This window comes from Gobio gobio (genome assembly GCF_949357685.1).
Source record: "Gobio gobio genome assembly, chromosome: 2".
Lineage (NCBI taxonomy): Eukaryota > Metazoa > Chordata > Actinopteri > Cypriniformes > Gobionidae > Gobio > Gobio gobio.
In genome coordinates, this window is record NC_137098.1 from 36,429,057 (window position 1) to 36,451,238 (window position 22,182).

The 22,182-nt window shown below is 36.4% G+C and overlaps 1 protein-coding gene across 2 annotated transcripts; it reads right to left on the bottom strand.

Moving 5' to 3' along the window:
* Positions 1-4,176: 4,176 nt before the first annotated feature.
* Positions 4,177-20,221, bottom strand: cdh5 (cadherin 5). 2 transcript variants are annotated; one of them, XM_079842310.1, is made up of 13 exons: positions 19,894-20,221; positions 15,879-16,103; positions 15,407-15,689; positions 15,009-15,122; positions 13,503-13,670; positions 13,214-13,395; positions 10,971-11,227; positions 10,704-10,840; positions 9,888-10,000; positions 9,697-9,799; positions 7,942-8,187; positions 6,407-6,937; positions 4,229-5,774 (listed from the first exon to the last, which is right to left on the bottom strand). In XM_079842310.1, the coding sequence occupies exons 2-12, from the start codon at positions 16,101-16,103 to the stop codon at positions 6,447-6,449; spliced, it is 2,319 nt and encodes a 772-aa protein (XP_079698436.1). In that variant the 5' UTR covers positions 19,894-20,221; the 3' UTR covers positions 4,229-5,774; positions 6,407-6,446. The 2 variants fall into 2 exon arrangements, with proteins under 2 accessions (XP_079698437.1, XP_079698436.1); XM_079842311.1 differs by having other exon boundaries at positions 4,177-6,937.
* Positions 20,222-22,182: the final 1,961 nt, after the last annotated feature.

A 22,182-nucleotide genomic window follows, 5' to 3' on the forward strand; every position in this document is an offset into this window, starting at 1 on the left:
TTTGTGTAAGAAAAATATCCATATTTAAAACTTTAAAAACTAAAACTAAAATAACCAGCTTCAGGCAGACGGTCGTACACATCGATTTACAACAAAAGAGTAACCCCTGAACTGACCCACGGACCCTACATTATCATTCATGGCCCCCTTCTAAGGAAGGATTTGAAAGCAACCATTGCCGAATTGGCACAGAAATCAGGTTTTGGTCAAAATAAAAACAGGAATCTGGAACTGCTCTTTCTGTCACCTGTTTCATATTGCATGCTTAGCAATGCTCGATTACTTATGTATGCTGGTGCATTTTCGGTAAAGAGACTTTCTAATTAGGTTTTAGGTTGGCCATATATCTGAGGAAATCCAGCCCCCTTCACCTATATACCTGATCTCCATGTGTTTATCTCCAGCATGTATCTCCATGTGTTTACCTCCAGCATGTATCTCCAGACAGCACAATGAGCACTCTCCTCACCTTAATTGATTCAGCCAATCTCCGTCTTAAAATGGCTGCCCAATTGAGGAATACGTTGAAGGGTTGCTCGAGCTCTCACACCAGGTACCCTGGAACGATGACTGTCATGCGGACAACGCAGGAAAAGGCAAGGATACAATAGCGAGTGCAACTCAGGTCTTTATTTACTGACACAGATTCAGAATAATTCAGAGCAATGAAAAGCATAAAGTCACAGGAGACGTGAGAATGTCCGAAGCAGGCAGTGGGACCATGAAGACAGAGACTCGGCCAGGCGAGACGTGACACAGGGACGCAATGGGCACGGACCAGGCAACGGAACTCCAGGACTCATTTTGGTGCGAGATTGTGCCTTCCAGGAGGGGGAAGTACTGTCATGGTCACCAGCTCAGTCACTACATCTTCAACATTTCCCATAAGCCCTCATTGTTCTCACCTGCACTCCGGATATAACCCGCACCTATTTCTCATCTGTACCATCATCAAGCCTGGTACAAAAGCACACACCTCGTCTCACATCAGGGTCCAGTCTTGTTTGTACAAAGTGGACTACATACCTGATCTCCATGTGTTTATCTCCAGTGTGTATCTCCATGTGTTTACCTCCAGTTTGTATCTCCAGTGATTGCTACCTGTTCTCCTACAATTGTCTCCAGTGATTATTCTCCAGCATTACATCTCCAGCATGTCCTACCTTGTGTGCTCAGTCAAGTTTATCTGATATATCTGCATCAACGATCTCCTGCACCTGCAACAAAAAAGTTCCATTGACATTCGTACTGCTCATCCAAAACGGGTACAAGTCTGCTTACAGACTGGAGGTTGAACAGCTGGCTGTCTGGTGCAGTTATAACAACCTTGAGCTCAACACGCTCAAAACGGTGGAGATGAAAGTGGACTTCAGGAGGAACAGTACCATTTCTCAGGACCTGAAGAGGGACAATCACATTGACTCCATTGTGAAAAAGGCCCAGCAGAGACTGTACTTCCTTCGTCAGCTGAGGAAGTTCAACCTCCCATAGGAACTGCTGATTCAGTTCTACTCGGCTGTCATTGAGTCTGTCTTATGCACTTCCATCACTGTCTGGTTTGGTTCAGCTACCAAATCTGACATCAAGAGACTACAACGCACAATCCGGACTGCGGAGAGGATTATTGGTGCTCCGCTGCCAACCCTCCAGGACCTGTTCTCTTCCAGAGTGAGGAAGAGAGCAGGGAAAATCATCACAGACTCCGCTCACCCTGGACACCGCCTGTTTGAACTGTTACCATCAGGACGGCGACTCCGATCACTGGCCCCCAGAACATCTAGGCACAGGAACAGTTTCTTCCCGCAGGCCATTTCCCTCTTGAACAGTTAACCCCCCCCCCCCTCCCTAAAGTGCAATACTCTTACTGTTTAGTGCAATCTTCTAAACTCAGGAGATTATTTATATTTATATATTCATACCTCTCAAATACTGTAAATATGTTCATAATCTGTAAATGTTTAGTCTGACTAAACGTAACTGTGACCTTATATTTTTAATACTATTTTTCATATTTTTATTCTTAGAATTTGTATTACTATGTTCTTGTTGTGTTTGTTTTGTATATGTGCACTGGAAGCTTCAGCACCAAGAAAAATTCTTTGTGTGTGCAAGCACACTTGGCAATAAAGCTCTTTCTGATTCTGATTTTGATTCTCTGCTATAGTTAAATATTGAATTGAATACCCACCTGATTCCTCCTGTGTGCTCATTGCTGAACTGTTCCATTCACATTATCATCTTGTCTGAGTCTATGTTCGGTAACATTTACACCGTGTTCTAACTACACGCGACGCGATAAATTTCCAGTGACAAGCAACTTGTCTGTCCACACCAGACGCGACTACGAGATGCGACAAATCAATCAAAAACCACAGCCAATCAGAACAGCGTGTGGGCGCCTGGGCGGGCTCTCGCGGTAAGTGCACGGCACCAGAGATTACTTTTGACGGCTTTCGCAAGGAAATAGATAAGAGGCCTACATAATCAAATTCACAAATATTACACCATTTAAACATTACTAAATATACTGAGTTACTAAAACAATCTTTGTCATAGAATATACTTGTTTGTTCACAGTTTGAACTTTCTTGTTTCCATATGTTTAATTTCAAGATCTGAGGTGAATTTTCCATTGTTGCTTTTAGTACGACTACATTACAAAGCTTTACTTTACTTTACTTTATTTTATAAAAGGACCATGTACAATTTTTAACATAAATGTTTCCATTTCATGTATTGTACCGGATTTAGCTCAAAGCTAATTTTCACCCGCAGTCCTTTGGCAGGTCAACATAAACAATAAAATAACATACCCAATACATATATACACAAATACACAAAACAAACAATTAAACAGCAACCATGTCAATGTTTACAAAGCTGATTACATTCTAAAAAAAGATTTCAACTGCATTTTAAAAATTCCAATAGATTTACACACTTTTATATCTTCTGGCAAAGCATTCCAGTTATTCGTCGCTTTCACAGCAAAAGACGATTGTCCAAAAGCAGAACGACGAAAAGGAACAGCACAATTTCTCATAGATGATCTAGTAGATCTGGGAGCACTAAATGATATTCAAAGTCATATTACACACTTTTAACATTAAATAAATCGCTGTCGCTTCTGGTTAGGGCAAAAATTCTAATTAACATGGAAAAGATACCTTTTATCGCATGTTGCGGCTTCGCGTCACATGTAGGACACGGTGTTAGGGTCTAAAGTATAATTGTACAGTAACCTGGGGATGGGTTACTTGGCAGATACCCCCTTTGGATTGATACATGTTAAACAAATTTATGGTGGTAAGTGGGCAAGCCCCCCTGTATTTCGTTTGCCTCCCTCGATCCCCAACTATTGTTGGATTGTAAAGTAGAATATATGTTACCCTTTGGATTGAGGCAAGTCAGTGTATGAGCAGCTTTCCCCCAGTTACATTGTGGTCTTTTAGTAGAGCCTAAGCTTCCCTGTGCCTTCCTTGGGTATAGAGCCTGGTTGATGTTATTGGGTAAACTGCAATATGTTTATTTCTTGTTTGCCTCCCTTTTATGAATAGGGACATTGGCAATACTGAAGGTTGTAGCTTAGGCATTATGAGTTGGACTACGTTTTAGAAAAAAAGCAAGTAGTTGTCTACTCCTTGTCAATACTGAGGTTCTAATTACTGCTACCTTTGGTAGGCTGCTTCCTAAGAGCTTTATCAGGCAATATCTGAGGGATACCAGAGCATAGCCGAGAAGTGTAGCTAAGGTTACTGAATATAATACTGGTTTGGAAGACAGCAGGAAATGGTGATGATAAATCATATTAGAGTTCTCAGGCGAAAATGTATGATTTTCATCTCTTTGATCATTTTAAGAAAGCCCTTTGCTCTGTGAAAACTATGAATGGCTGAGTCTGAAGCCTCAGGAAGTCCCAGCTGGGTGTCACAGATGTGTTAGGCGTGACATCACTGTGGAATTTCCGCTAACATGCTGCTATCTGTGTGATCTGTTTGTCTGCTCGATAAACAACAGATTTTGTGAATTTCACCTCAAGGCACAATCTGCTACCCAGACAACATTGGTTTAATGAGACACACATGCTCTCCTGTCTTTACACTCATTGTTTAGAGGTAAAAGAGCCCTTATTTCACATTTTATCATTAGATTTTGATCAAAACAAAAGTTTTTCTCATGAAACTGTCTTCAACAATTTATTTTAAATGAAGGATAATGAAAGCTTTTTATGGAATATGAAGTTTATTATTCAAATACAAAATTGGCAGTTTAAAAAGAGAAAACAAAAAGAACATTTTAACAATAGAAACAATAGAAAAAAGGCACATATTGTTGTCCCTCTAACACACACACACACATAAAAGAACCACATACTGAAATGTTTAGTCTGACTGCCCAACACTGACATCTACTGGAACTTCTCATCAAATCTCAGAAATCTGTTTGTTTAGAAAAATGTTCATACAACACATACGCTTTAAATGGGCCATTATGTCAAGACGCGCTAATTCAAAGCATACATAGTAAGAGGAAGTATGATAACAATAAGGATCAATCACATATACAGTCTACCGAAGGCCCCATCTTATTTCAGTTAAACGGTTCCAGTCTTTCTGTACATTGTTTAACTTGAGAAATATGATATATCATTTCCTCTATGAGAATGTGCAGTCTATGATTTTCACTCGTAATAGCAATTTTCACTCGTTTAACAAGTAATAGTCTTTACCCAGCAGTATACTGTGAATATTCTAATTCTACAACCAGAATGTTAAAGATACATTAGAACTATAAGATGTTCCCATAAAATAATTTAAGAAAAAATGAAAACAGATGTACAGTCAAATTAAATTGTAAGGTAAAAAAAAAAAAAAAGACAACATTCAAGAGCAGCACCTTTTGTCTTGAAGGACAATGCTTTATGACAAAGACATTGTGATTTATGTTGTTCTTTAACATTTCCCTGCTCTCCTAAGTTTTCTTTCTTAATCCCTCCAAGACAAGAAAACAGGAAAAAGGTTTCAATCTGTTCCTTCACTTGAAAGATAAGGGAACAGGAAGTGTGTTTCCTTGTGCTCACATAGACAGGAAGTTGACATTTCAGTGATGGAGCTGGTCATTTTAAACAAGACGGTAGAAGAGTGCTTGGCGTGTAATTCCCTACAGGAAAGGAAGAAGGTGGCTTCCACATATTGTGCCCATGGTTAATGGGGGAAATAGGCTTGTGCACAGAGGTAAATATTTAAGGTATAAAGACGGTTTACACATTTTTTTTAAATGAAAAGAGCCCCTTTTGTCTATTTAGTCTTGAATGAAGGATGAAAAATTCATTATGTAATGATAATGTCAAGACACTGGCTGGTCTGCTACATGTTTTGGTTTTCACTATCATCACAATAACATTTAGCAATTTCAGCTTTGCATTATTCTCTTTTTATGCTGTTAAATATATAGCCACGCTTATGATTCACATGGTAGTACAGTTATTAAGACCACTTCTCGCATTTCAACAGGCATACAGCTCACTACATGTTTCCTGAGACGTCTGCAATTGCCTTATAATGGTCGACCTTTGAGATTTGGGCTTTACTCATAACAATCGATGTGCTGATGATTCCTGTCAAATAAACTTGTAGTAGCCTTTAATTCTTTCAAAGTACAGTTATCACCACTTCCTCTGTTGCTCCCATGGCGATACAGTAGTTTTCCTGATGAGAAGAGTCTGCTGAACAATGATGGCTCCACAATTACTCTGACTATGAGTCCAGAAAACACTTGTATACAGAAGAAAAAAAAAAGATAAACACAAACTGAGTTTTTTTTCTTCAGGAATACAAGATACAAAAAATGACAAAGACCAACACACTCTACTACTACTGCTACTCGTAACTTGCACATTTTGGCGAATTGGATGCAAATTCGTATAATCAAATTTGTAAAGAACCATTTATCACTCCCTGACAGGTTTAGGGGTGGGTAAGGTTTTCGCGCGAATATTACCATATTAATTCATACAAATTCTTCATCAGTTTGCCAAAACGTAAAATGGTTACGTTTTCTTATGAGATTTGCTTGAGTAATACAATATCCGAATAAGAAAAAAATATTTCCTCCATAAAATGGTGTGAGCTAGAAAGAACAAATATATTGAGTTAACACAAATTCAAATATACTGTAAAGATAAAACAGCCTAAAGCTGTGTTTGTCCAACCAGTGTCCAATGCTGCTTTATACAAAATCCACCTGGGCAAAAACCAGTGTAAAAGACCAAGGCAAGTTTTTCTACTAACATACACTTATTCTATGAAAATTACAAATAGAGTAGTGCTCATCAAAGTTTTTATAACAATGTTTGAAGGAAACAAGTATTGGCACATCGTAATCACTTTCTTAAACGGACCCTTACAAAAAGTCCCTCGAAGAGTCCTCCTAGGACAATGACCACCTCAGTAGGAGCTGTCGGTATCAGAGCCGTCTACTCCATAGAGCTGAGCCAGGGTCCTGAAACGAGGTCCCCACTCATTTAAGAAGTCGTAATCATAGTCCAAATTTGACCCACTGGAGGATGAGCCCAAAGAGCTGAGGGAACCAGCCAGGGATTCAGATCCCTCATAGCCGTAAATGTGTAAAGTATCGTAGGGAATCCCATCACGGTCATGATCCGCCTCGTCCTTTTTCGCCTCGATCATCACGGCCATTTCACCCTTACAAGCGGAGGGTTTCTTCACCATGGCATAAAGCGAAGGCCCCGCGCCAGGCCGAAAGCTGCTGTCGTGACAGGCGGAGGTCAGGATTGAGACGTCATATCCATTTGTGTCCATCTCTCCACCGCCCTCCTCGTCATATCTCACTAGCTGCTCGTGGATCTCGCCAGACGACTTGGTGACCAAAATGTCTTTCTGATAGCGCCTCCGCAACACAATGAGGATGACGATGACTATTATGATAAGAGAAATAAACACAATATCAATATAATCTCTCTTTTTTGCTGTCTTTCTTTCATAGAAAATCATTTTAACTTCTTCCTGATCATTTATTTCTGTAATCTAAAGTCATTATGAAATTTTGATTGACAGTACAAGTAGAAAAGAACACAAGGTGGAACCCGTGGGGATTTTAAAATAGCCCTGGTGTTGAAAGTCTAAACCTCAACACTTCTCGTGACTGCAGATCAGTGAATTGTCTTTTAATTGTCATCACTCCTGTTTCACACATCTGGAAATGCAAGCGCACACTTCTACTTCTACTTGTGCAGACGCAAGCAAAATGTCTAATCTCACACTCATAAAAAAAGTACAAAATCTGTCACTTTGGTACCCTTTAGGTACTGATATGTACACTTTACATTTATGCATTCAGCAGACGCTTTTATTTAAACGCGACTTACAACAGAGGAATAATTTGCGCCTGCACTAATATGCAACCTTTAGGGTTAAATAAGGTACAAAAGTATAATTTTTGAAAAGGTACCAGTGATAGCTTTTGTACCTTTTTATCTGAGTGTGCGCAACATCTCATCACTTACAGTGAACTAACAAACAATGACAATGACAGAGAATATGGAGCTAAGTGCCTCTCTTACATGTTCCTTTTTAGACTGTTTGGCCCCTGGGTTATTTATACAATCACACCACTTAAAGGATCCAAAGATTGCGAATTAAATAAACACAGTCTCCACTTGGGAAATTACAGAGAAAAGCCTTTCCTCAAAGACAGGGTTTAAAATGTTTGCATGTATTATTAATATGACAACCTTCATGTCATCTCATTAATCCCTCATAACCTGTTTAGCTGGGCTTTGATTAAATTATGCTTTTGGTTTTTAAAAATGTGTTTCCCCTTTTCCCTTAAAAAAAAGCACTGAAGAGTGAAGAATGTTTTATTGGCCTTTGCAACAGAAAATAGAAAAGCAAGTGAGATCCGAGATGTGTGTAAACGTACCCAGGATGGTGACGATGCAGAGAAGAATGGCCAAGAGGGCGCTGACGCTCATTCCGGTCTGGGCGTAGGCCATACAGTACTCCATCTGTCGACCCGACTGACATGTGCACACTTTAATCGGGAGGAGGTTAATGCTCTTCAGTTCTTTTGGTGTACCTCCATCAGCGATTTCGATTTCGAGCACATGTTCCACTGAGTGCTCTGTACTGAAACCTCCGTTCTTCAGCTTAATGCTCGCAGTGTTATCTACAAATAATATTAAGAATTAAAGAGATGCAGTCATTCCTTTAGCTCTTATTCGGGGGAAAATGATTGACTATGCCACAGGTGCAAGCTAACAATTTTCATCAGCAGTGCTATTGTTGTCATTGAACTCTGCTTTTGTTTTCTGTTGATGCTTGGAGGGAAATGTTGCTGAGATTCTTGTGAAAATTCAATGCAACCAGGCCTAAGAATATCCCATTTCAAACAATAGTAGGAAGAGTAAATCTTCACTTTGGCATTCATGTGGCATGGAATGAAATGCTCTTCCACCACATTTTGAAGAAAAGTCAGTTGAAGTAAAAAGTAACATTCTGTTCTATTCTTGGAATAGAATACATAATTTGTATAGATTACATTATAAATCTTTTAAACCATGCACACTACTGTTCAAAATTTTGGGGTCGGTAAGATTTTTGGTAACACTTTATTTCGATGGTCCACTTTAGACATTCTAGGGGAGTGAGGGTCACAACCGGGGTTAGTTGTAACACGCATGGTTTAAAACTTTCCATACATGCCAGGATGACGAAACTTAGTGTATTTACTAGTTGCCATATCAACATTATTTAGAGTAAAAATTGCCAAAATTAAAAAATCTTTGGAAGATAATCCTGAACATTTATTTAACCATAAAAAGTACATTACGTTTACTTTTCGTCTCTGTTTTTTGTGTTTATTTAAAATAAGACGAATCTGATATTATTTTAATCTTATATCTTATGATAAAACTGTTAAAGTGGACCATTGAAATAAAGTGCAACCAGATTTTTTTAATGTTTTAAAAAAGTAATTAATGCTCATGAAGGCTGCATTTATTTGATCAAACTACAACAAAAACAGCACTATTGTAAAACTATTTTAATATATTTTCGAATGTAATTTATTCCTGATGTTTTATTCCTGTTTCCCTTCAGTCAGTGTTACATGATCCTTTAAAAACCATTCAAATATGCTGATAAATAATTTTTATTCAAAAGAAACAGCCAAGGCATTTTTCTTTGTTCCAGTCAATGCACCTTAAAAATCTGTACTTTGGTTTCTTTTATACTTGTTTCCTCCAGTTTAAAACCGTAATCTGTCATATTAGTTCATTATACAGCTGCGAGGAATGAAACCAGTGTTCTGAAAATGTTCCTCAGTCTGGCACATTTAGAACATGGAGTGTCAGATAATAGATTCATTGTGCAGGGCTGCTGCTTTTAGCAAGCTTGTACCTAATGCATTTTACAGTACTTTGGTGGGTTTATTTCTATTCTTTTTATGCATGATTACACTAAGAATAATCAACAGTTAGTTTACTTTGGAGTAGTCCAGGGACTAAGGATAAAATAAATGTCCCTCATAGAAAGTACCCGCACTAGAAACATCCTTTTTCATCACATCACCTCTTTTACTTAAATTATACAAACCTTAGCCTATAATGGTAGAGCGAATATGAAGATGATTAGCTCTACTCTATGGATACATTTTAGTAAACATGAATTTACTCACCTAGGTTATCAATAAGGGAAAAGTTTGAGCTCTTTTTTGCCAGAGTGAAACGGAACCTGCCTGAATGTTCATCCTTGTCATAGGCACCAATAGTCCCAATGATCTGCAAGAGGGTAATAAATGAAGGAGTATGGAAATATATATCTAAAGGAAAGTCATTATAAATTTGATGTATTTAGGTAATTCCTTACTGTTCCAGGTTTATCACTCTCACAAACATACACGTTGCTCCCATTAATTAGTTCTGGTTCATTGTCATTAATGTCAAGAACTTTTAGTTTAACCACTGCATTGGACTTTAGGCCTGAGAAATCAGAGAAGAAGAAAAAAGGCAATTAAAAAAAGAAATTGTCTGTGGTGATGATGATAATAATGATAATGAGATTTAATCTTGTCAAACCTATTTGTCTATGAACTCAAAAGTTCATATATATTACTAGTCCTTGGTTATTTGCTAATTCTTTTATAAAAACAAATTAACTACCAATTTTTGCTACTACTTTAATTCTAATTAATAAAACCAAAGCACTTTTGCAAACAACAACAATAACAGTTCCCAGAAGTCACATTCTGTTGGATTTCTTGAAACAAATCCTTGATTAGATAATTTAGCTAATTCATCGAGCTTGTGATCCCTCCAGTACATTATTAACACTGAAATCACAATAGCTCAAGATAGTTTATATTTTGGAAACACACATATTAAACACTTACATGAATTATGTTCCACATGGTAGTAAATATATAATTGAAAGGCTTACCCAAAAATTACATTATTATTGCAAACATAAATTGTGCTTATGCATGAATTAAACATTTCATTTAATAATAATACTATAAAAAGTGCAACTTATTTACTGAAAATGTATTCCAATACTGGCATTTGTGTTATATTACATTTTTAACTATTTTTCTAAAATGTAGAAAGAAAGAAAAATGAAGGTGTGTGCAAATTTTCGATTGGTAAGTGCAAATGGGTAAGTTGTGAAAGCTTGTTTATATCCTACCATTCAGTTTATCCTCATGTGCTGTAACATGGAATGTGTATGAGGATTCTTGCTCTCTGTCCAGTTGCCTCTTCAAGTACAGACGTCCTTGTGCAGGATCCACAGTTACAGGACAGTTCGGGTCTTCAATAGAGTACCTAGAGTGATCATTAGATGAAATATCATCTTCTGCTTACTCTATAACATTTAAGATAACACAACAGAACACAGAAAGGTTTTCATCTTTTTTGATACATGAATAAAAATACAGTTCAAGATGCAACCTACCGTATTTTGTAACCGGTACTATCTGGATCCTTTGCTGAAACAGCTCCAATGAACATGCTCTTGATGGGACCCTCATAGATGCTGAAGTTGTATTCAGTTTGGTTGAAAACAGGTGGTTCGTCAACATCAATTACATTGATGGTAATTTGGGCTTCCTTCAGAAGGTTTTGTCCTTGGTTATCTGCTGATTTAGACACTGTGTGCTCGTCCACGTATACAGTAAAAGTGTACATCTTTACTGTTTCATAGTCAAGAGGCTGTAAGTGATTGGAAAGAAAAATGAGCAAAATAACAATAAAGGCACAAGAGCTTAAATTTCAACTTTGATTCAAATCATGAACAGCATTGCTAAGTCTTAAAAATGAAAATCCTTTTCCCTATGTTTATTAGGAGAACTTTCAGAGCGTGACTCTGCATCACGTTACTTAAAATCAGTTTATATTGCTCTAATGCTTTTCCAAGAAAGCTATTCTTCAAAACTGGAAAACCAAACAATTATTAAACATAAATCATTGGTTACATTTACTATCGAACACATGGCAATGGAAGAAAGAGCACTGGAGTCTATTTGGAAATGTGGCCCCCCATATGCTTTTTTTTTAGTAGAGAATTAAGTTTCCTCCTGATAGTTACTTTTACGAAAACCCTGTTCAGACATGTGTATCTGTCTTTCTTACTTTACATTCTTGTATAATAGGACATGCTACAAATGTGATAACATTTAAAAAAAAAAAACTGAAGTACATCATATATTTATCTCCAGGCATATTCAGAATTAAAATGCATTGGCCTCTTTGAACAGAAATGTCTCTTTAACATCTTACAAAATCCCTTTTTTCCACATAATTGTACTCTGGCATATGATATTTTTGTTATATGGTCAGGTACTGAAAATCAACTGCCACAATTTCATAGCTTTCTCAATACATGTGATGACCATTTATGTTTCATATTAAATTATGACGATTTATGTGTCAGCTTTTTGAATATTCGTAGGGATGATACATTTTTTTTAAAATAATAATAATTCACAGATCTTTATAAAAAACCCACTGTTCGTAACACATTGTTGCATGGACAGACCTACCATCCTACAATCAGTCAATTTAATCGTATACGTCGAATTTGTAGTACTGAAGAATCATATACACAGCAAAATACTGATCTGATTAACAGATTTAGGGGGAGAGGTTATAATGAAGATTGGATACAGTCGGCAGTTATTAGATTTGAAAATGAAAACCAAGAGACAGTTTTAAATAAATAAATTAAAAAAACAGTTAAAATCACAAAATAAAACAACATCACATGCTTTAAAAACAAGGATTGCACAACATCGAAGTATACGCACAAATTATAAAAATAAAAAAAATCCAGTAGGAGTACATTTTAATTTAAAAAGGCATAACCTTTCCACACTAAATTACCAAGGAGAGTTGGTGATAACAACATTTTATTAAAAAGAGAATCATATTACATTTATACACTAAATACTCTTTTCACCAAGGGTTTGAATTTAGAACTTTTTCTAATTGGTATATTTTTTTGTATTGGAATGTGAATGTTGTTAATGCAGCCTCATTTGTACCTAAATATGTGTGTTGTATAGCAATGTATTGATTGCTTCTAATATTGCTTCTAGAATTACAAACTGTAAACTATAAAAAGAATGGGGGACGAGTTGGGTGTTGTTTTAAGGTTGTCTGAGGATTTTGGAAAGTCTTTGGATATTGTGTTTGTATTGAAATGTCTGCCTCAATGTGGTTGCCTTGTTTTAATTGTGATATGCTATAGCTGTTCACATGATTGACCTTGATTGCTAACAGGTGTAACAATTGTAACTATGTTGAGTTCTTCTTAAGTTGTTGCCTTTGTTTGTGTGGGCTTGAAGAAGGTCTGTGACCGAAATGTTGCCACTTTTAATCTTTTCAAAATAAAGGGAGAATAACAGTGTGCAGATCTTTTTACTCTCTGATATATATTTTTTTGATCTGGCATGTTTTTATGCAGAATTACAATGCACCAATCATACAGAACTCATTTATGGCATGATGTTATTTCAGTATTAATTTCTATATTTTTGGATTTGTAAAATGCAGATTGCATTAAGAATAGCTGTATGTTTTTTTCACATTGTACTGTTGTAAAATGCTTGTGTTTTTGTGTAATAAGGGGGGGGGGGGCATCATTATATATTGAAAAAAAAAAACAAGTTGGTTAGTATTAAAGCTTGAAATACTTACCACTTTGAGGCTAAGAATTCCATCTTTCTCATTATTACGTTTGATGCCAAACACTTCATTATATTTATGTTGTATAGTAAAAGTTGGATCTTTGTTTTGTATCTCGTCTTTGTCCTCCACCTCTAATTTGCCAATTTCAAATTCGGGTTTGCTGTCTTCTTTCACATTGAATTGGTATTTTCCTGCAGGAGAAAATTACATTATGTTGGCATTGACTCTAAAAGTACTCTAGTCTATCATGCAATGTGTCTTTATAAAATATTCAGTTAAAGTTTTTAGGTTGACTTGCCTGTCTTGAAGGTGGCAATGTTGTCATTTACATCATTAATGTTGATGGTCACAATAGTAGTAGCAGAATTCCCACTCAAACTTGTTGGTAAATCTTTGCCTTGTACTGTAATTAGGTACTGACTCTGTTTCTCACGGTCAAGGTTGCTTTTTTTTAATGTGATTTCACCTAACAAAGACATTCATCATGTTACAAAATGATTTTTATTTCATAATATTTTATAAACTTAGTAAATGCTGTTGCTTATAATAGTTTCCAATAAAATATTAACCAGCACAGCTGTTTTTAACATTGATAATAACAATAAATGTTTATTGAGCAGCAAATCAGCCTTTTAGGTTGATTTCTGAAGGATCATGTGACATTGAAGACTGGCGTAATGATGCTAAAAAAACTGTGAATGCCCTCATAGGGATAAGTTACATTTTACATATATTTAAATAGAATAAATAAATTGTAAATTGTTAAAATATTGCACAATATTACACTTTTTGCTATATTTTTCATCAAATAAATGTAGCCCTCATAAAAGACTTACAGGGTTAGTTCACCCAAAAATGAAAATTCTGTCATTAATTACTCACCCTCAAGTCGTTGGACACCCGTAAGACCTCCGTTCATCTTCGGAACACAAATGAAGATATTTTTGTTGAAAGCTGATGGCTGATAAAGGCTTCAGATAGGCCTCCATTGGCATTCAGTACATTTACACTCCCAAGACCCATAAAAGGCACTTAAAACGTCGTTACAAAGTCCATCTCACCACAGTGACTCTACAATAATTTTACGATGCGACGACAATAGTTTTTGTGCGCAAAAAAAATAAAAATAACACCTTTATCCAACTTGTTCTTGTCTTCCGTGTGTGCCTCCACGACGCATGCGCGAGAATATGACGCAGATCCGGCGTTTCGGACACATGACCCAGAAGCGATTTGTTTACAAGCAGAGGAAGACGCGCGTGTCTAAGCTGTTGGATTCTACATTGATTGTGCTTTAGGTCTCGGCGTAGTTCTCAAAATGGGGTTAAAGTGCACATTTCATGGATTCCCGAACCCCGGCGCTTCTTCATATTCTCGCGCATGCGTCATGGAGGCACACATGGAAGACAAGAAGAGGTTGAATAAAGTCGTTATTTTGATTTTTTTTTGCGCACAAAAACTATTGTCGTCGCTTCGTAAAATTATTGTAGAGTCACTGTGGTGAGATGGACTTTGTAACAACGTTTTAAGTGCCTTTTATGGGTCTTGGGAGTGTAAATGTACTGAATGCCAATGGAGGCCTATCTGAAGCCTTTCTCAGCCATCAGCTTTCAACAAAAATATCTTCATTTGTGTTCCAAAGATGAACGGAGGTCTTACTGGTGTCGAACGACATGAGGGTGAGTAATTAATGACAGAATTTTCATTTTTGGGTGAACTAACCCTTTAATTAAAACATTTACAAAATCCTACTGACCCCAATCTTTTGAATGTTAGTGTGTGTATATACTGTAAAAACATATACCTTTATTGTTGATTTCGAAGAGGTCTGTCCCATTTTTCAGCTCATACACAATATTTCCATTTGGAGTGGTGGGATCATCAGCATCAGTTGCATTTACTTTCATTACTATCGATCCTGTAACATAATGTATAAAAACAAACATAAAAATCATAGTAGTTCCAAAGGAATTTTTCTTAGAATAACTTAATACTTTTGATATAAATGTGAGAAGTATACAGATTTTTATTTTTTCTATCTGGCATAAAGTTTTGCTGGCTGTTTTAGAGTACTGCAATATGCACATTTCATAAATCCATGGTTTCAAGCTCAAGTTGTACATCATCTGTCTTTATTTCTATTTGTGAATCTGTCCACACATTTGGCCACCATGGGGGAAACAAAGTATGTTACTCTGTTACCTGCTGTAGAGGACTCGCTGATAGATCCAGAGAGGTTGGGTGGAAAAACAGGACTATTGTCATTAATATCCAGGACGACGATTACAAACGTATCATTTTTGTCAAGAGGCTTTTTGTTTTCAATGTTGATTATTGAAACTGAGAGCCTGTAAGCACTTTTCTTCTCCCGGTCCAGCTTTGCATTGACAAAGATATCCCCATTGTCATTTACAGAAAAAATGTCCTTAGCACCATCTCCTGAAAGAACAAATCTTGAGTTCCTAGAGAAGTGTGTATTCTCTAGCTAAAAAGAGAAAGAAAGGGAAAAGTGTGATATAAAAAAGCAAGCATAATGACGAACAAAGATGATAGATATATATAGTAAGAGAAGACTCTTCAATTACCTTTGAATTTGAAAAATGTGTAGATTTAGCATAATATTCAAACTAGCACTATATAAATAATTTCATTAATCATGGCTTAGAGCCTTTACCTTTCCAATTTTTTCAGGTGGGTTTTTTGGAGGACTTTCCTCATACACATAAAGTTTATCCCATTTCCAATCTCTCTTATGTCTTTGGAGTACTCTGCTCGGCATGGATGGTGTTTTCAGAGCTTGCTGGACATCAGCTCCCATGCTAAGGGTACATAAAACGACCAGGATACCTGCCCAGCATCCAGGCTCAGTCATCTGCCTCCAGGCAGACAGTTTCATCATCTGTGGACCATGTGAATGGAACGAGAACAAAAAAAATATATACATTAATTCATGTCTTTTAAATACTGCCGCCTCACAAACCTAGGTGTGTTTAATGTTGCAAAGAAAGAAAGAAAAAGAAAGTTCTTAACTGCTATGTATTAACATTTAAATTAGCCTGACCATTTGATACAATGCAATTATTGTATAGGCCTATGTAAAAAATACCTGCTCACAGGTATCACAGCTGTAAATAATTTCTGTAATATACATCTATAACACTGCTGACTCTTCCCTCACACCTTACCCCACTCTTAAACCTACCCATACCACCAACCCTTCTCTAACCGTAGCCAGATCCCACCTCAATAGCAGCCAGTGTTGGGACGGTTTCTTTGGAAATGTAATAAGTTAAAGATCACAAGTTACCCTGTTTAAAATGTAATAAGAAGTGCATTTAAATTTCTTTATTAAAGTAATGTAACTGATTACATTAGACTGTTTTTTTATTCGTTTTTTTTAACGAATGTTTTCAACTGTTAGTCATTTTCAAAAATCTAAAGGTGCACTGTGTAAATTTTAGCGCCATCTAACATTTTGAGGTTATGAATTGACAGCCCACCGCTCACCCCTCACTTTCGAAGCACATAGACAAGCTATGGTGGCTGAGGCAGGACAAAAATGACATTGTCTGAGACAGCAGAGAGTAGCTAGCGCTCTGTAGAGCAGTTTGTCCGTTTAGGCCTACTGTAGAAACATGACGGCACAAAATGGTGACTTCACTTTAAGAGGAGACATGGTGTTTGTAGATATAAATGGCTCATTATAAGGTAATAAAAACATAACGGTTTATTATGTAAGGTCTTTAACACCACTGAAAACATAGTTATGTATATGATATTGCATTTCTGTTAATAGATCCTCATAAATACTACACACTGCACCTTTAATTAAGGCAGGGTTAACCTTACAGTAGTATTCAACACTGATAACTGTCAGACTTTCAAAATCCTTCATCAACTCAATTAAGATTCTAATCATTTACTTTGAAATCGTTCTGAAATAAAATTCAGAGTTAAAATCATAACAAGAAATAGTTTAATAACTATGATACTGTTTTTGAAATCAAATCTTTGCATAGCTTGTAGCCTAAAGCTTTCAGCGGCAATGTAAATCGTTAACATTTTCATGAGTAACTGTAATTTAATTACACGTATTTTTCTCAGTAACTGTAACAGATTTTTGTAATTAAATTACGTAACACCGTTACATGTAACTACTCCCAAACACTGATAACAGCACAAGTGTTTTGCTACATGAACTCAATAAGTACATTGTACCTAACTTTTTTGATGTTAAAGATAGCTAATTTAAAGTGTCAAATAAAGAAAGAAAGAAATCCTTTATCTCCGACTATGAAATCCCTTCATTAAATTGTCATTAGGGTTCCTCCTGTCACACAATCTTTCGGCTGTATGCTTCTGAATCATGGGAAACAGCACTCTCTGTGTGACACTGTAAAAGCCTACTAATACATTATCTAGACTGTGTGCCTGAAAATTCAGAGGATATTCCCAGATAACAAGCTTTAGCTTGATGAACCAGTCTTATGTTAGACTCATTTAGATGATGATATTAAGATCAGGTGGATTATGCTTCTTAAGTGTTCCCAAATTGCTAAATCTTTGCCTGAGGGCCTCATAAACTCTTCCACTCAAAATGATTACTTTCACACATGGTATAAAATGCCCTGACTTCATAACAATGGGTTCAGATATTTTTGGGAATTGCATAAGAAATGTACTATGCTTTGAGAAGCTCAGATGTTCCTGTTTATTCATATCTGATTTTCTAAAATCAAATTAAGGACAAAAGGGAACTGCAGTTCATTATCCACTATTTTGCTAAGCTATAAGATTTCAAAGAGTTATTATACTTAGCAAAATAAATAATTTTCTGCAAATGTAAGCCAAATGTCCCAGTACAATACACTCTTAGAAAAAGGTTCATTGGGTTTCGATATAGAACCCTTGCTCTTTTATGAAGAACGCTTTAGGCCAACAGTGCTCTTTATAAGGAAAAATGTATACATGAAATAATAAATTAAAAAAATATATTTTTCTAATGATAAACTATGTTTGAGCTGTTTAATTCATAAAAAAATAATTAAAATTAAAATTGAATTTAAAAAAAAGGAGTTAAAAACATTTCCATAAAATGATCATATATGGGAACCCCTAAAATGTTCTATATATGAAGTCCCTGACAGAACTCTTTAAGTTTATATATAGAACCTTTTCTTAGAAGAGTATATTGGACAAGCAGTGTTCCATGAGTGTAGATCACTGAATGTAACAGCACCACCTCACTTTGTGTTTGCTATACACTAAATTCCAACTCTTAATTCTGTTTTGGCTTCTTTCTGTTGGTTTTATTGGTACAAAAGCAGCCATATTGTTTTAAAAATTTTGGTTACTCGATTTTAAATTGTGTCTATGGCACATATTATTCAGTCAGAAGCACTTCTGGTTGTGTTATACTGCATTGTAAGGAAACAGAGAAGATGATTTCCACTCAAACAAGTCTGAAGATAACCATCACATATTTTTCTTCTTATTCCCACCCACCCCTTTCAGCATAAAGATTTGTATTTTATTTAATGCAGTGCTATCAACAGCTTTCTTGCTGAGACACATTATAATCTCATTACATCGACATTGAAGCGTGTTTAATACAAACATTTTTCTTAACATTTGACATTATTGAAAAGCACACCATTTCCACAGCAATTGTTGTTTAAACCAGTCATTTGTATGCGTGTGTGTGTGTGTGTGTGTGTGTGTGTGTGTGTGTGTCTATGTGTGGGCTTTAGATTAAAATAGGTTTAATCATGGAGCAGCTTCCAGCAATCTGCAGTCTGCCTACTCTCTCCTCTAGGAAATTCAGCCTGACATACATCAACTCTCCCCTCCATTCTATCACATATCTTCCATGTCACAAGTTCCAGAAACCTGTTAAAGGTGTCACTCTCTGATGTGTGTATTGCACCTGTTCTCACCTCTGACTCATCTGGTACACATCTCTTCCTTTACAGTCTAAGTATATGTCGCATAACATCAAGCTGACGTGTTTTATATTATTCATAGACTGAACTGTGCTGTTTTACGGGACCTTAAATAATTAGTATCATCAGCTTTCATTGACTGCATAATGAGATAGAACTGATTTCTACATCTCTTAAAACACTGTTCCCACATGGGCATATGGGATGAGACATTAAGAATAACCTGTAATTGCTGTGTGGTTTCAAGAAAAAGCAGGACAGATGGTGTAAGGATTTATTATTGTTTCTCTGTCCCTAAGTAAAATGTTACATCCAGATAAGTTCAACGTCTTTCCATGGGTAATCAGTGTTCCTTGGGAATTTCCTTCCTATTAGTCCAGGAAGCATCATTCAAATCAGAGTTTTTTTTTTCTTTTTTAAGATACATATTAGAAATATTACTTAATATAATTTCATCTAAATCACACATATACAGTATATATTATACAGTCATTAAAAGATAAGAATATTTCGACTGAACTTCATAGCTTTGATCTCTAGAAAGACAAATATATATCTGTCTACAAATATATATATATATATATATATATATATATATATATATATATATATATATATATATATATATATATATATATATATATATATATATATATATATATATATATATATATATATATATATATATATATATATATATATATATATATATATATATATAATATATATATAAAAAAAATCACCTACCAGAGTTTTGGTCCCTTTAACAGTCTTTCTTGATTTGAAAATCCCTACTGTGAATGAGTCGAGTTATATTCTCCTCTGTTTCAGGTCAGCGGTGTCTGTTTCCAGCTGCATGTGAACCTGTCTGAGCTCCCACAGAGCTTCTCACTGGACAATCAGGCCACTCCAGTGGCAAAAGTGATCAGCCCAGCCCAGCCGTTCCTCTGGCCGCTTCCTGTTATTGTCCCTGCCTCTTTAGTCCAGCTCCAAACCCCTCTCTGGAAAATCAGATAACATTCGCAGCCCCCTGTCCACCAGTAGCTCTGTGAGGCAAGCGGCGCATTACGCCACTGAAGGAGAGAGAGAGAGCGAAAGAGATGGGGAGCGAGTGCAGAGAGAGAGAGAGAGAGACTGAGGGGGCTGGAGGTGGGAGATCATTAAGTTCCAGCTCACCATCCTTGAAAGAGAAGAGGAAAGCAAAAGTGATTTACTATTCAAACTTATAGAATAAAGAGCACGATAAACAGGTTAACGGAGTTAAAGTAATCCTGAGAGATTTTCCTCAGAGTGGTATTACATTTTTCGGAGACTGTGACTGTCATATTTGAATCTGTGATCTTGTCTAAACTAGTTAGGGAGAAAGGGGTGGAGGGCTGGGGGGCTGCGGGGTCTACTCGTGCGTTCAGAGGAGGGTTGAATTTAGGTACTGGGACGTGCTGCGGATGTATGTATCTGTCAGAAGTGCTTAGCGTTGTGCCCCATTGATCTAAGTGGAGAGAGTCAGTTTAGTAGGATTAGTAGCACGGAATGGCCGAGCCGTTTTGACAGGGGACCTAAGATAAATACCCCTGGGTGCTTAGACAGAGAGGCAATTGCTGAAGTGCAGCCCTGCTTGACATTTGGTTTTGTTTATTTGTCTGCTCTTTGGCTTTGTGAGGATATGCTTATTTCTTCGAATATGTCTATTGGCCTTCACTTTGGAAGACGTGGCTGACAAGACTCCACCAAGACAGGCCTCTGGTGAAAAAGTCTGTCTGACCTTTGATCCTTTTAGCCCTCGCTCAGATTGCCCTACAGAACTTTTGTTCAAATTTGTTTGACTTCAAATCTGCTTTCTGTCTTCGAAGAGTCCTTCTTGTCAACCTTGTTTTTTAAAAAATGTAACAAACTAAAGCATGAAAGCAATTTTGATTGTAATAATGAGAAAAAAAAGAGTTTCACTCCATAGTCTTGAAACAAAACAATTTCAATATTCAAAGTGGAAAACAACTAGTGTCCTTTAGCTAACATGATTTAAAGTGCATGAAAGGGAAAATATTTGAAAAATCATAATAGGGGCAGTGTGTAATATAGCTGTTTGTGAATATAAACGTTCTGCAAAGTTATAAAGTTGAAAGTGCTCGATAAATAGTATTGTCTCCCAAAAGAATTGACTCTGATTCGCCTAAACGAGTCTTTGTATTTCGAATCCCACTGCATGATGGTTCTACGTCACTAGAAAAGACATTTGTATAATGTCCACCTGTGTTGTACACTTGTCCAGCCTTCAAACGCATCATTTTACTGAGTTTAACGCAGGATTCGCAAAACACTTGCACTTGAAAGATGGGTTAGTACCCAGTTTATTTGGACTAACTTGCTCTTCAGAATCACCAACGCTATCTCACGACAAATTTGTACAAGGTGGCTAATTCTGACAAATTCGTGTGACCTCACTCGTATGAATTGGTACGATTTGTCTACACTACAGTGATGGGTAGGTTTAGGGGCGGGGTTTGATAGGTCATTCGTACGAAATCATACGAATTGACCAACTCGTCAAATACGTACAAGGTCGTACAAATTTGTGCGAATTAGCTACCTCGCAAAATACGTAAGAACTGCTGTGAGATCAGGTTGGAATCACAACTTGTAAGTATTATTAATTATTGATGTATATATTTTATACCAGGTGTTCAAAGTACGTAGTTTTATATTGTGTACGTTTCAGGCTAACCAGCTAACTCACATTATTACTGTCTTACTGAAATACATCCATTTATCAGACGCTTTTATCCAAAGTGACTTACAAATGAGGGTAACAGCAGAAGCAATCAAACCAACAATATGGCAACAATATGCAAGTGCTGTGACTAGTCCCAGTTAGTCACTGTACATGTAGCAATGTTTTTTTTTTTTATAAATAAAGAATAAAAAAAACAAACAGAATAGAATAGTAAGTGTCAATATTAATATATCAAGTGTTTAATCAACAGATAGACTTTTTTGGAAATGGCTAAATATTCAGCAGCTCGGGGTGAGATAGGCAGGTCA